Source organism: Pelophylax lessonae, assembly GCF_965119305.1.
Source record: "Pelophylax lessonae genome assembly, chromosome: 13".
NCBI lineage: Eukaryota > Metazoa > Chordata > Amphibia > Anura > Ranidae > Pelophylax > Pelophylax lessonae.
The window spans coordinates 29,603,740-29,618,466 of NC_138780.1; the positions used below are offsets into that span (position 1 = coordinate 29,603,740).

General features: G+C 45.0%; 1 protein-coding gene across 2 annotated transcripts in view; it reads right to left on the minus strand.

Moving 5' to 3' along the window:
- Nucleotides 1–6,267: 6,267 nt before the first annotated feature.
- Nucleotides 6,268–14,727, minus strand: part of LOC309569251 (ETS translocation variant 3-like protein) — a 50,811-nt gene continuing 42,351 nt past the window's right edge. For both annotated transcript variants that reach the window (XM_082275006.1, XM_082275005.1), the window contains exon 6: nt 6,268–6,923. In XM_082275006.1, coding sequence (XP_082131132.1) covers nt 6,337–6,923 — 587 coding nt within the window. In that variant the 3' untranslated portion in view covers nt 6,268–6,336. The remainder of the gene's footprint in view (nt 6,924–14,727) is intronic.

Sequence of the window (14,727 nt, forward strand, 5' to 3'; positions counted from 1 at the left end):
TGATGTCACGGCCAATCACGCCAGAGCACTTGCACTTTTGGATTTGAAGATTCACTGTCACTAAGGACACCACCATTATTTTGAGCACTGAAGTCACCATTTACTCTGGACTTTTTTATTATCTCATAAACTTTATTATTTTTTATGTATATTTAAAAAAAAAAAAAATTTATTGATTGGAATTGCTTTATACATATTTATTCACTATGCACTATTTTGCACAATAATATACCATTGGGAGGTTGATGATTTTTAATTTATGACACACCATGTTTCATTGACACTATACATTTATTATAAAGAGTGGTACAGGCATTGCTATCCACCAACTATTTTCGGCAAGCGCTGTATTTGATCTTTTATAAGATCATTCATATTTCAGCACTTTTTTGTTTGTACAGCACTTGCACATTCATTCACATTTGTTTCCTAGACACATAGATATTAGCATTTTACTTCCTGCTAGTTCCTTGACGCGAGGAATATACTTTGTATATATTTTCTACATATTACAATATATATGTTTTTCGTTTTCAAATAAAAACCACATTTACTGTTAGAATTTTTTTTCGTTCAAAAATAATTTTCCATCCTGCTCTTTCAAATGTTCTTATCTCTACAGGCAAAATTGAAGTTTTTGACCTCATTAACCATAATATAATGATGATACTTATATATGGCCAGAATAATGGTTCTCAATAGAAGAGGCACTGTCAATTTGCCCATTCACGATGATTGTCAATTTGCCCAATCATAATGATTATCAATTTGCCCATTCAGGGCAATTATCCAATCATGGGGATCAACTGATACTCACAAATTCAGCAATCCTTTGTTGCTCCTTCATCTACATCGGCTGCTAAAAAAAAAAAATACCAGGTGCTTCCAGGTATGTGACCGCCTCCCAAGTGGCAGCACTTGGGTCTAGTGGCCAGTCTCTAGGCCTAAGTACTGTCATATGATGGTGACATAACAGCTTACTCTTGGCCAGCCTTTCTCAACCTTTTTACCCATGCGGAACCCATGAAATAATCACCAGGTCTTCAGGAACCCCTACTAAAACCAATTGATTGGAGGTCAATGGGAAAAAAATGCCCCTTACATTGGTGGTGGTGAGTAGGAAGAATGTTCCCTACATTGGTTGCCCTTAAATATGTGGTCAGAATACCAATTTTACACCCAAAACAATCATTGGCGTCATGCAGCCTGCTCTGCCAAGCAGTGTTGGCTCTGGAACTATGCAAGCACTTTTGAATTGGAGGTCAATCAGCCACAGCTCAAGGAATCCCTAGCAACTTTTGGAGGAACACTAGGGTTCTACACAGGGGCTGACTGGCAACTTTTGGCCCAGGGGGAAAGTACAACCCAGAGGCCCATGGTGCAGCAACTCAGCCTCCCTCCCACTCTCCCTCTTCTCTGCCTCCTTAGACCCCCATCCCAGGCTGAAGCTCCACTCCAGGTACTCTCTGCTCATTGGGCGTGTCAGGCTGGACATCGTCTGCTACACTGACTCTGGGTTCCTGACGTGGCTGCAGGAGGGAGCTGGGGTGGCTCGGTTGGAGTTTGCTGGGGGAGGAGAGCCACCAGTGGGGCAGGAGTCTGCCTCTGCTTGCACATGGCATACACTATCCATGCCAGGGGGGTGACCTGCGCTCTGTCCTCATCCCGCACTCGGTAGGGGACTCCTCTTTACCAGGAAGCCTTTAGGCATGTCTATAGGAGAAGCTTTGCGGCCTTTTTACAGGGCATCAGAGCGGCCCCTGGGGGCAATTGCCCCCCAGCCTAGTCCGCCCCTGGTTTCACAGAACTCTGGTTGAGAATGGCTGCTCTAGGCTCTTACACTTGCTGACAATATATATTTTGGTGACCACTGCAACAAAGAAATGAGTGCCGTTGGATCCCTGGAGAGGTGATTATCAGTGGGTTGGGGCAAGAAGGGTACACCGTCACTGGGATCACCGGAGACAGAATTATCAGTAGGTTGGGGGGTAAGCGGAAGGCAACTTTTACACTAATGCTGTCACTAAATGGTCAAAGTGTATGTCTCTTTGAACTTTAAACACACAAAAAAACAGGTTGTCACATCTTTATTGACCTTTTTTTTTTAAAATAAATAGGCAATTTACATTTATATACATTCATCACATTGGTTTAGTCTTATAGTATAGATATTTACATAACTGGGCAAACCCTTTTTGTAATAGATCAGACGGGGGCTCTTTTACTGTCGCTGCCAGGATAAAGTTAATCTTTTTGACAATTTACATAAATTAAATCCTTAACCACTTGCCGACCGCCGCAAGTACATATACTGCGGCGGTCAGCCCCTCCTGGGCAAAGTGACGTATCGGTACGTCACTCGCCCGCGAGCCGCTCCCGCCCCCGCTCGTTCACTGCCATCACCGCGCGAGTGACCGGCGGCTCCGATGTCCGCCTCCCGGTTACTCGCGATCTCCCACTGGAGAGGGAGAAAGGCAGGCGGCTAATGTAAATACAGCCGCCTGTCATTCTCCCTGGTGTAACTGCAGAGATCATACGGTCCTGCTATGTAGGATCGTAAGTCTCTGTGGTTACATCGAAAGCCACGCCCCTTTACAGTTAGAAGCACGCCCATAGGGACACACTTAACCCCTGGATCGCTAATAAAGTTAACCCCTTCCCTGCCAGTGTCATTTTTACAGTACCAGTGCATATATATAGCACTGATTACTGTAGTAATGTCACTGGTACCCCCAAAAGTGTCAAAAATGTCAGTTAGGGTTTCGATCTGTCCGCCGCAAAAAAAAAAATCGCAGATCGCCGCCATTACTAGTTAAAAAAAAAAAACAATAAAAATTACATAAATCTTTCCCGTAGTTAGTAAACGCAATAACTTTTGCGCAAACCATTCAAAATACGCCTATTGTGATTTATTTCACCAAAAATATGTAGCAGAAAACAAATTGGCCTAAAATGTTAAAAAATTTGATTTTTACATTTTTTTGGGGGGGAATTTCATATAAAAAAATGTGAAAAATATTGTTGTTTTTTTCAAAATTGTCGCTATTTTTTTGTTTATAGCACAAAAAATAAAAATCGCACAGGTGATCAAATACCACCAAAAGAAAGCTCTGTTTGTGGGAAAAAAAGGACGCCAATATCATTTGGGTACAGCGTCGCACGACCGTGCAATTGTCCGTTAAATTCAAGCAGTGCAGAATCGCAAAATAGGCCCTGGTCTGTGAGCAGCCAAATCCTCCGGGGCTTAAGTGGATAATGTTTAGTTGACTGATTCAGGCGTCAGGCAACTGAGATGGGGAAATGTGAAAGCCAGTTGCCAAAAAGGAAGAAAAAGAAAACTTCACTCACGTAAATTGCCAAGAGATAACAAGCATATATTTTCAGAGACAGCTTAGATGGAACCGGAAAGAAATAGATTGGGATTTAATTACTAAAGGAGTAGAGGCTGTTCACTTAGCACATTTATTGTTTGGGAAGCAAATAAGGAAGCAAATAAAATAAATCTATGTTTAGTTCAGTCATATTTTTCAGCATGACTGTGCCCTGTTCACAAAGTCAGGTCCAATAAAACACGGTTTATTGAGTCTGGTGTGCAGGAACTGGAGTGGCCGGCGCAGTGCCTTGACCTCAACCCACCTTAATATCGTTAGGATAAATGGGGACGCCATTTGCAAACTAGGTCTTCTCATTCAACATCAGAACCTGACTTCACAAATGTTCTTTAACCACTTAAGCCCCGGAAGATTTTACGCCCATTCCGACCAGGTTTTTTTTTTGCGATTCGGCCCTGCGTGACTTTAACGGACAATTGCGCGGTCGTGCGACGCTGTACCTAAACGAATTTGACGTCCTTTTTTTCCCACAAACAGAGCTTTCTTTTGGTGGTATTTGATCCCCTATGCGATTTTTACTTTTTGCGCTATAAACAAAAAAAGAGCGTCAATTTTGCAAAAATAACAATATTTTTGACATTTTTTTATATGAAATTCCCCCCAAAAAAAGTAAAAATCAATATTTTCTAACATTTTAGGCCAATTTGTTTTCTGCCACCTATGTTTGGTAAAAAAAATCGCAAAAAGCGTATTTTGATTGGTTTGCGCAAAAGTTATTGTGTTTACTAACTAAGGGAAAGATTTTTGTCATTTTTGGTGTTTTTTTTTAACGCGTAATGGCGGCGATCTGCGATTTTTTTTGCGGTACTGCGACATTGCGGCGGACAGATCGGACCCTTGACTGACATTTTTGACACTTTTGGGGTTACCAGTGACATTACTGCAGTAATCAGTGCTATATATATGCACTGTTACTGCAAAATGACACTGGCAGGGAAGGGGTTAACTTTATTGGGGAAGGAGGGGTTAAGTGTGTCCCGAGGGGCGTGCTTCTAACTGTGATTGGACATGGCTACTGGTGTAGGAACAGTGATCAACGGTCCTACATAGTAGAACCGTATTATCACCATTCCTACACAGGGGAGAATGACAGGCGGCTTGTTTACATTAGCCGCCTGCCTTTCTCCCTCTCCACCGACGATCGCCGAGTGTGGCGGAGGTGCGCGCCCGCCCCGGCTCGTTCCCTAGGAAGTCCGTGCGTGTGACCGGCGGACCCGATGTCCGCCGGTCACACGCACGGACTTCCTAGGGAACTAGCCGGGGTGGGCGCGCACCTCCGCCACACTGACGGATTGGCTCACAAGCAAGTGACAGGCAAGTGACGTACCCATACGTCACTTTGCCTGGCCGGGGGGGACCGCCGCAGTATATGTACTTGTGGCGGTCGGCAACCGGTTAAGGGGTACAAATTCTCTAAGATACATTCCAGAATTTTGCGGAAAGCCTTCCTAGATGAGTAGAGGTTATTATACCAGAAAAGAGGGAACCAACTCTTCGGATGTCAAACAAGTTCAGAAAGGCTTGATGGTCAGTTATCTACAAACATTGGGCCATATAGTTTATCATACACTTTGCTAAGTGAACTCCTCTAATTATTTCTTAAACCAACCCCTGTGTGTTGTTAAAGCTGGAAAATCTTGATCCTACTGAGGAGCTTCTTTAGCTTTCTGATGCCTCAAGCTATGATACTGAGGGCAGGGCCGGTGCTAGACTATTTTACGCCCTAGGCAAGACCAGCTACTTGCGCCCCTGCCCCCAAAATAATAAAATAAAAAGGGAAGGGGTTAAAAACTCCTCTATGTCATATCCAGTGACCCTGATCTGATGGCTCCTCTATGTTATGCTGTCATACCCCCCATATTCCTCCATGTCACACCTGGGGACCCTAATGTCCCTCTATGCCACACCAAGGGACCCCGATGATACTCCATGTCACACCAGGGGCACCTCATGTTCCTCCATGTCATACCCAGAGACCCTGATGTTTTTCCATGTCACACCTGGGGACCCTGATGTTCCTCCATGTCACACCTGGGGATCTCAATCCCCCATGGCACACCCAGGGACCCCAATTCCTCATGGCACACCTACTGACCCCGAAACCCTGTTACACCCGGTGACCCCTATCCCCCATGGCACACCTGGTGACCCTGATTCCCTTTCACACCAGGGAACCTCCATGTCACACCCAGGGACCCTGATCCCCTGTTCTAGGGACACTCACTGGGCGGTATGAAGAGAGAGGCCCGCACTCTGCCCTCCTTCACCGTGATCCTGCTGATTCCTTCTTCTAGGATGCTCCTCTTCTGGACCACAGTGCTCACCACAGCTCCAACCGTCTCCTGGTAAAGGGAGAAGCAGCAGTCAGAGAACTCCGCACGTCCCTAATCCCCAACCTCCTCAGACCATTCCGGTGCCTCGTCGTTTATGCTCCGGTAAAGGTGCCGCCCTGCAGTGCCAAGCTTGGGGTCAGGTTCAGCTCTCCTCCGCTCCCTGCTTAATACCGACCCAGGGAAATGAACGGCTGCTCACCAGCTCAGTGCAGAGAGTCACTTCCTGCCCAGGGTTTACACCACTCAGCTCCAGCCAAAGAGGATCATCATGCAGGCAGCACTCCTGTGGGCTCCCTTCCTGCCTCTTGGGCCCCCCCCCCCAACAGTGGTGGAAAGCCAGGGCCTGGTAGTTTAGCCACTGCCCCAGACACCTGGCATCTTCCTCTGTCCATTCTTCCTCCCCCACTGCCGCCCCCTCCCCTCAGCTCACAAGGATCATTCATGATGGACAGAGAGTGCCGACTCATGGCTGCGCCCCTAGGTTGCAATGCGCCCTAGGCGGCTGCCTAGTTTGCCTAGTGGAAGCATCGGCCCTGTACTGAGGTTTAAAGAGTATACACATACATTTTACATAGATCTGAATGTCTGTAGGCCTTGTATACCAAAGACTCCTAGGCAGGTTTCAACAGCCAGTTCTTGGTGTTAAATGGCTGGTCTGCGTCCACTGGGCGCTGCTTACTTTGTACATTGTGTGTTTCAGTTGGACTTAAAGAAACCTTTATGGTTTCTTTAGAGTTTTTCAGCTTGCTGTCCTCTTCTAAAGGCTTATACTGGCTCTCAGGGTCAGGTTTCACAGTTGAAGTTGGCTGGTAGGTGCTTCTCACCTGTTGGGCCTCCAAAACAGGTGATATGATAGGCTGGTTTTCCATAGGTGGCATAGTCTGTTGCCCTAAAAGGGTGTTTGAGCGATTGCCTTCCATGAACCTGTCATGTATCCCCCTATGGCCAAGGTTCTGAAATCTTTCCTCCAAGGACATCAACGTTAAACTGTGGTGGAATGTGTGGCTGGCACACAGTGGCCACTCGGTGGAGCCTGGTAGGGTGGCCTGATTAGAAGAGTAGAGAGGTCGTCCAGGGTGGAGGGCCACACCAGGATTGTGAAGCTCTGTGGATGTACCAGGCGTATGGAAACGTCCACCTCGCAGGCCAAAGTAGCAGCAGGAGCCTGAGAAACATGGAGTAGGAACCAAATTGCACCCTGAAAAAACAGTAAACAGAAAAGTTTTCTCACTAGAGGTCCATAATATATAACTAAAAATGTACCTTTAAAGAATACCTATGGCCAATGGTGTATTTAGGTTTTCTGCTGCCCTAGGCCTGACTAAACTTGGGCACCCCCTAATTTAAATATGACCCACCCCTTCCTGTAAAGGCCACACCCTTTCCTGTTTTATGACCGATCGTCTGTCATCTGTAAACCACAACCATCAGTGCAGCTTCTTCAGTTCCCATAAGTTCAGCCTCATCAGTGCCCATTCGGTCTGTCCGAATGTCCTAATCGGTCGGTATTATTATATCCACAGGTAGCAGTGTGACCGCTCTATGGGGGTGCCAGACTGATTTTCCTCCTGGACCCTGCCCTCCAGCCTAGTTCACCCCTTAAGACTGGCACTATACTTAAAGTGTAGCACAAGCCGGTGGGGACCTTTTTCGTGCAGGAGCCGGGAGAAGGCTGTTTTTTTTTTCTTTTCTTTTGGGGTGCTGTTTTTTTGCTGCCCCCCTGCAAAGTGCTGCCCTAGGCCTTGGCCTTGTTGGCCTAGGCCAAGATACAGCACTGCCTATGGCCAGGCAATGTACACTCATGTACTTGCTTGTGCTTGCCAGGCTTAAAATGAGCTTTAATACAAGCTCTCATTGGCTTCTGTAGCTGCAGGCCCTGTAGAGTAAATACCTCCTCAATGTTCACAGAAGAAGCACTAAAGTCATTCAACTTATTCATTCAGGGAGCTCCTCTCACCCCCCTCACCCTTGCCAGTGCCCCTGATCTCTGTTACATTAGAGATTAGAACACTAGAAGGTTGCTGAATCATTTCTGGGAGGTGGGCGCAGCAGTGCTGAACTGCAGAGTCACTGCTGGAAGAGGGAACCTGACCTGCTAAGTCAGGGGTGTCCAAACTATGGCCCTCCAGCTGTTGCGGAACTACACGTCCCATGAGGCATTGTAAATCTCTGACATTCACAGACATGACTAGGCATGAAGGGAATTGTAGTTCCTGAACAGCTGGAGGGCCATAGTTTGGACAGCCCTGTGCTAAGTTATATTTGGAAGGGGAGCAGGGGAAGTTAAGCTGCCAAGTTATTGCTGGGAGGAGAGGACAGGGAGAACTTTGTTGGAGAGAATTATTTGAGTCACTTTAGTGCCTCTGCTGTGAACTTTAACAACTTCAATACAGGGCTCTTTCTGCCCAGGACAATTTTCAGCTTTCATCGCTGTCGCATTTTGAATGACAACTGCGCTGGCATGCAACGCTGTACCCAAACAAAAATTTTACAATTTTTTTGAGACAGATAGAGATTTCTTTTGGTGGTATTAATCACCACTATTTATTTATTTATTTTTTTTGCTAAGCAAATAAAAAAAGAACGTAATTGTTGAAAAAAAAAATTCCTTTGTTTCTGTTATAAAATGCTGTAAATAGGTACGTATTTCTCCTTCACTGATGTGCACCGATGAGGTGGCAATGATGAGAAGGCACTAATATGCAGCACTGATTGGCACTGATATGCAGCACTGATAGGCAACACTAATATGCAGCACTTATGGGCACTGGTAGGAGGCACTGATGGGCACTGATAGGAGGCACTGATGGGCACTGATAGCTGGTACTGCTGGGGACTGATAGGCATCAAAGATGGGCACTGATAGGCAGCACTGATGGATGGCAATCACTGGAGGGCATTAGTGGGCATAACTGGTGGGCATCGCTGATAGCGCTGCACTGATTATCAGTGAAGACCCCCCTGTCAGGAGAGTTTCTTATCGGCTCTCCTCTACTCACACCTTGTCAGCAATAAATAGAGGAATGCCGATAACCGGCACTTCCTAGTTATGGTGTGATCAGCTGTGATTGGACACAGCTAATCACATGGTAAAGAGTCTACGTTATAGGCTCTTTACTGTCATCGGAGTGACTATGTAACTATGACACACCTAACTACCGATCGCAGTGCTGTGCGCTCCCGGGGGCGTGCCCGAGCAGCTCGTTCTGAAGGACATCATATGATGTCCAGTCAGAATGGGAGCGCCGCCGCCTGGCTATCGTTTTGCTATAGGCCGGATGGGATGTGGTTAAAGAGGTTAGTGAGAATAGGTTGTGAAGCCCAACTGTTGTACAGTTCTACTTTACAGTGGGGCAGTGCCTGGTTTAACTCATTTAAGACAAGGAGCATAGAAACTCAATTGTTTGACTGGTCCACTGGTCCCCACTGCGTCTTCTCCCGTATGCTCCAGTGGTATTAGGGCCTGATGTCATCGAGATCATTTCAGGGTCATCAGGGCCAATGCAGGACACATTGGATGCAATGGTTCCTTGGGACAGTCCACCTCTGGAGCAAGGGGAGCTTTGTCTGCTGGAGGTGTGGAGGACCGGGTAAGTAAAAGTGCTTTTACTCTCCCCTAGAGTAAATAACTAGTTAACACTTGCAGTGTGGACACAGCCCATGTGCAAGGGAGAATTTTCAGATTCCCTGGAGTTGGGCTTTAAAGATTATTTACTGCTTGTTAAGAAGATGCAAATACTTGAATAGTCATGGCCTGGCCACTTGTCATCTGGTGTGTTAAAGAGATGATAACGTGGCTCTTCAACCAATAATTTTGTGTGGCCTTTTAACATTTCTTAGAGCAAACCAGTCCCATGCAGGATAAACCAATAAGCTCATATTAATGCCTCCCTTTCCAGCAGCACATACTCACCCTTCCTTCGCTCTCTCACGCTCTGTTTAGCCACAGAAGCAAAGGAAGTCAAGGGAAACCCATTGGAAGCTCCAAGATGCTCTACAGCCCTGATGCTCAACCTTTGGCATGACTGTTCCTGACAGTCCCCTCAAGCATTACATACTGTATATTGAACGTTTCTGGGACTGGCGGCCATCGTAGTAAGTGAATGTCCCTACATGGTAGAGCTACAATCTTCTATACCTGTAAGCTTAGGTGTATGGATTTCATAGATGGTTAGAAGCTGAATTTTCCAATAAACTACTACACTATCTACCTTTTTATGTGGCTCCAGATTGTTCCTCCTAGGCTTGATATATGGTGGTGCTGGCGGCCCCCTGTGTGAATAGAGGATTACAATGTGGGTCGATTCCCATACTGTGATGCCCTTTCTGTGCTAAAAACGCTGTCTGCTACCTTTCTGATGCAGCCTTACCGATTGCCGACCACTTCACGCATGACTATGGCGGCAGAGCGGCTCTCCTGTGATGGATCATGTACCATATATATGTGATCTGGCACTTCTGGGTAGGGGACACGCGCAAGCCAATCAGCCAACTGTTGACCGCCAGCACCCGCTGATCAGAGAGGAGACACACAGAACAGAGCTCTGCCTATGTAAACAAGTAAACATGTACATGTAAACAAGGCAGATCTCTGTTCTGTCCGCAGGGATGTGGTGGCTTTTGTTTTCCCGCAAAGCAGGAAATAAAATCCAGAACATCCCTTAGTAAAAATAGCATATAGTAAACACTGGTTAGGCACACGTTTAACCCATTAGTACAGTGACAGTGCATATTTTTTGCACTGATTACTGTATTAGTGTTTCTGGTTCCCACAAAGTGTCAGCCCGTGTCAATTTGTGTGCCGCTATAACTTTTGCGCAATCCAATCAATATACGCCTATTGGGATTTTTGTAACCAAAAATATGTAGCAGAATACATATTGGCCTAAATTTATGAAGAAATTTGATGTTTTTTTTTTTCAAAGCAGTGAGTTTTATTGAAAGTTTGGTACAATACAAAAATAAAATATACACTGAAATTGTTTTGCCTCGTTCATATTTAGCAAAGGTACAAAAAGTAACCAAGAGAACATATAAAACTATACATATTGCCATACTGAGAGGCCAAAACACTTGGGCCGAGTTCCTGAAAATGTCCAGCAGCAGTCTTTTACAACTTGTATAAGGGGAAACCCCGCTACACACATAAGGCAGGAAAATAGCTGAGCAACATACATTCGGTTATATGAACAATAGTGGACATGACCATCAAGGGGAGGTAATATACAGTGTTACTGACCCGTACCCGGACATTGCACCCATCTGTCCCAGATCTTGTTAAACTTTTGAGGGCATCCCCTGTGTTTGTAGAGAAGTTTATGAAAAGGGAGGATACTGTTTATTTCTTTAATCCAGAGCCCAAAAGTAGGGGGAGTGGTCCTCATCCACTGTCTGGCTATCAGTTTACGTGCAACAAACAATGTTTCCTGAAGGAATATTATAGTGGACTTGGGCATCTCTGCATCCGGGTAGACCCCCAGGAGGCACGCCTTAGGGGAGAGCTGCAGAGGAGATCCCATTTTGTCATGGAGGAAAGGGACAATCTGGCGCCAGAGAGCCTGCAGTTGGGGACAGCTCCATAGTAGATGAAAAAAGGAGGCCTCAGGGTCTCCGCACATAGGGCAAGAGGGGACCAGGTCTGGGTTATATTTTGTCAGTCTAAGGGGGGTGAGATAGGCCTGGTGGAGTATGAAGGTCTGGGTCAAGCAGTCCGACAGCTTCGGCGACACACGTCGACTTGTCTCCAGGGCATCCTCCCACTCCTCATCCTCCATAGCCCCCACACTCCGCTCCCAGCGAGTCTTGAGTGCATACGCCATAGTGGTGGAAGAGGGTGTGTGGAGCTCGTAGTAGAATATGGAAATGAGGTGGCTGGGTTCTGTACATTTTACAATCTCGAGGGTAGTAATCGGCTCCAGTCCTGGTGGTCCGTCAGGGAATTGAGATCTATAGGCGTGGGACAGCTGCAAATACCTGTAGTGCATGGGGCCAGGGAGGGAAAACTGTTCCCGCAGGGTCTCGAAATGTTTCAGGCCAGCAGTCGTGGAGATATGGCTAAGGAGAAAAATACCTCTCCCGTACCACACGGAAGGGTCGGGGATAGAGAGAAACTCCCGTAAGGCACCATTGCGCCACAGGGGGGTGAGGGGGTGGAACGGGGCGCAGAAATTTGATGTTTTAAAAAAAATTTTATTGGATATATTTTATAGCAGAAAGTAAAAAAATATTGTTTTTTTTTTTAAATGTCAGCCTTTTTTTGTTTATAGTGGAAAAAAAATAAAAAAAAAACCAGAGAAAGCTCTATTTAAGGGAAAAAAATACAAAAAATTCATTTATGTTTCTCTGTTAACTTCCCAGCAAAATATGGTTTAATATAAGATCTATATTACGAGGCGCTCTGTGGCTTTACCTCATCTCCTAGATTAACATGTGGCAATAGTATACCCCTCCCACTGTATTCTTGGAACCATCTATATACCTTCTTGTTAAAATCCCCCCCCTGATGGCTGTTGGTGTTTGGCTGGTGCACTCAGGTTAGTTTTGGATCAAGGTACATGGGAGCTCGACCCTGTGTTGTCCTTTGCACCTCCTCTTCCCCCTGCCCCCATCCTTCTCTTTTCCCCTTAAACCCACCCCCCACCCCCCCCCCTTACATAGTTACATAGTAGGTGAGGTTGAATAAAGACAATAGTCCGTCCAGTTCAACCTGTGTAGGTGTGTGTGGCTGTAATCATCTCTCATACCCCTGAATGTTCTGATCCATGAGATGTATGTCTAAGAGTCTTTTAAAAGCCACCATACTTCCCGCAGAAACCACCTCTTGTGGTAGAGAATTCCACAATCTTGTAGCCCTAACAGTAAAGAACCCCCCACGTTGCCTGAGGTTAAAACGCTTCTCCTCTAATCGCATTGTATGACCTCGAGTCCTCATACAATTTTTTCGACTGAATAGCTTTTTTTCTATTCTGAGATCACCATTGAGATATTTATAAATTGCTATCATGTCCCCTCTCAGGCGTCTCTTCTCCAGGGAGAATAAATCAAGCGATTGCAGACGCTCCTCATAATTAAGGTCCTCCAATCCCCTAATTAGTTTAGTTGCCCTTCTCTGGACTCTCTCCAGCTCCAACACATCCCTCCTGAGGACTGGCGACCAGGACTGGACAGAATACTCCAGATGCGGTCGGACCAGAGTTTTATAAAGTGGAAGGATTATAGTTTTATCTCTGGAATACATACCTTTCTTTATGCATGCTAATAATCGGCCTGCTTTGGCAGCTGACCCTTGACATTGCATGCTATTGCCTAGTCTATCCTCTACCAAGATTCCCAGATCTTTCCCTATTTTTGTTTCCCCCCAAAGGTTCCCCCCCTAAAGGGTATTGTGCTTTTATGTTTTTAGTCCCCAAGTGCAAAACCTTACACTTCTCCACATTAAACCTCATTTGCCATGTCCGTGCCCACTCTGTTATTTTGTCCAGGTCTTTCTGTAGGATATCTGCTTCATGCTGTGCAGTTATTGCCCTGCCCAATTTTGTGTCATCTTCTTATCCCTTTCTTCCTTTTTTTCCCCTTCTTTCTTTCTTTTTATATAAATAAAAATTACATTTTATTTTTACCCTATTTGTATCATGTTTGAGGTACCAAGAGTCCAATTTCTCTTCCCCCTTTTTTGGAGACTGTTTTGGGGAAATTGTCTCCATTTCTTATTTTCTTTGTACAGCGTTGCATGTCCGCGCGATTGTCAGTCAAAGTAATGCAGTGGCAAAAAGCAAAAAATGGCCTGGTCATGAAGGGGGGGTATATCTTCCAGGGGGCAAATGGGTTACAGCTGGTGAATGTGCAAAGGTGGTAGTTTGGAGCCACACATGGTGATATATTAGATTGTTGGATGAACTCTATACAGGGATAACGGTTGTAGTTATTTATTTATTACTTAGAAGAGTCATGCGCTTGTGGAACTTTTTATGAATTTCTTATGCAGGCCATACATGGGTCAAATGGGAAAATCACAACTTTTGTGCGTTTTGTGATCCGATGATGCCACCATTGATTTCCAAAATCGACCAACCAAGCCTTCAATTTCACCTCATGTTGCTACAGAAAATAATTTTCGTGGCTGGGAATCTTTTTTCTTTCTGGGAATTTTATCTTCTTGCACTCATGCACATTTCTTTTTTGATTAAATTTCTCTTACGATTTTCCCATCATTAATTTAAAAATTTCCAAAAAATTTCCAACATGCCCGATCACTAAAGATCGATGGCCACACGAAAATCGGCCTTTGCTGCGGCCCACTAATGGTTTGAAATTTGAAATTCTTAGTTAGGATTTTCAAAGAAAAATTCTTTCGAAATTCGACCCATGTACGGCCAGCCTAAAAGTCACATTTTTATTTTTGGTTGTTTTTGTTATATGTATATTGCTTACACTTCGGTTTTTCATTAAGAGTGTTATATCCATTCTCACTTAAGTGGGGGACACACTATAAGAAAATCGGGCGAACAATGGTCCAATTTTCCTTGTTGGTTCACAGGAAATTGGAACCGATGAAAGAATTTTCTTACGAAAATTCTCGTACGACAAAGGCTTTTTTGTTGTTTATTGTTTCTGATCACGTGCAGTCTTTCTTTTCTGATTTTTCTTGTACAAAAATCGTACGAAAACGGTACACATTAAACAAAAATTGTTTGTTTGTTTCTGTACAAGAAAAATGTTTCTTTTGTCTTTTCGAGAATTTTCGTAAGAAAATTCTGAATCGTCTGCAGAAAGTTCTGTACACACTATACGAAAATCGTACGGAAATTCTTTGGACGAAAATGTTCACCCGATTTTCTTATATTGTGTACGAGCCTTTAAGCATGGCACTTTTGTTTTTGGCCGTCCACCTAAACCAGGGGTCTTCAAAACATGGCCCTCCAGGTGTTCAGGAACTACAATTCCCATCACGCCTAGTCATGTCTGTGAATGTCAGAGTTTTACAATGCCTCATGGGATGTGTA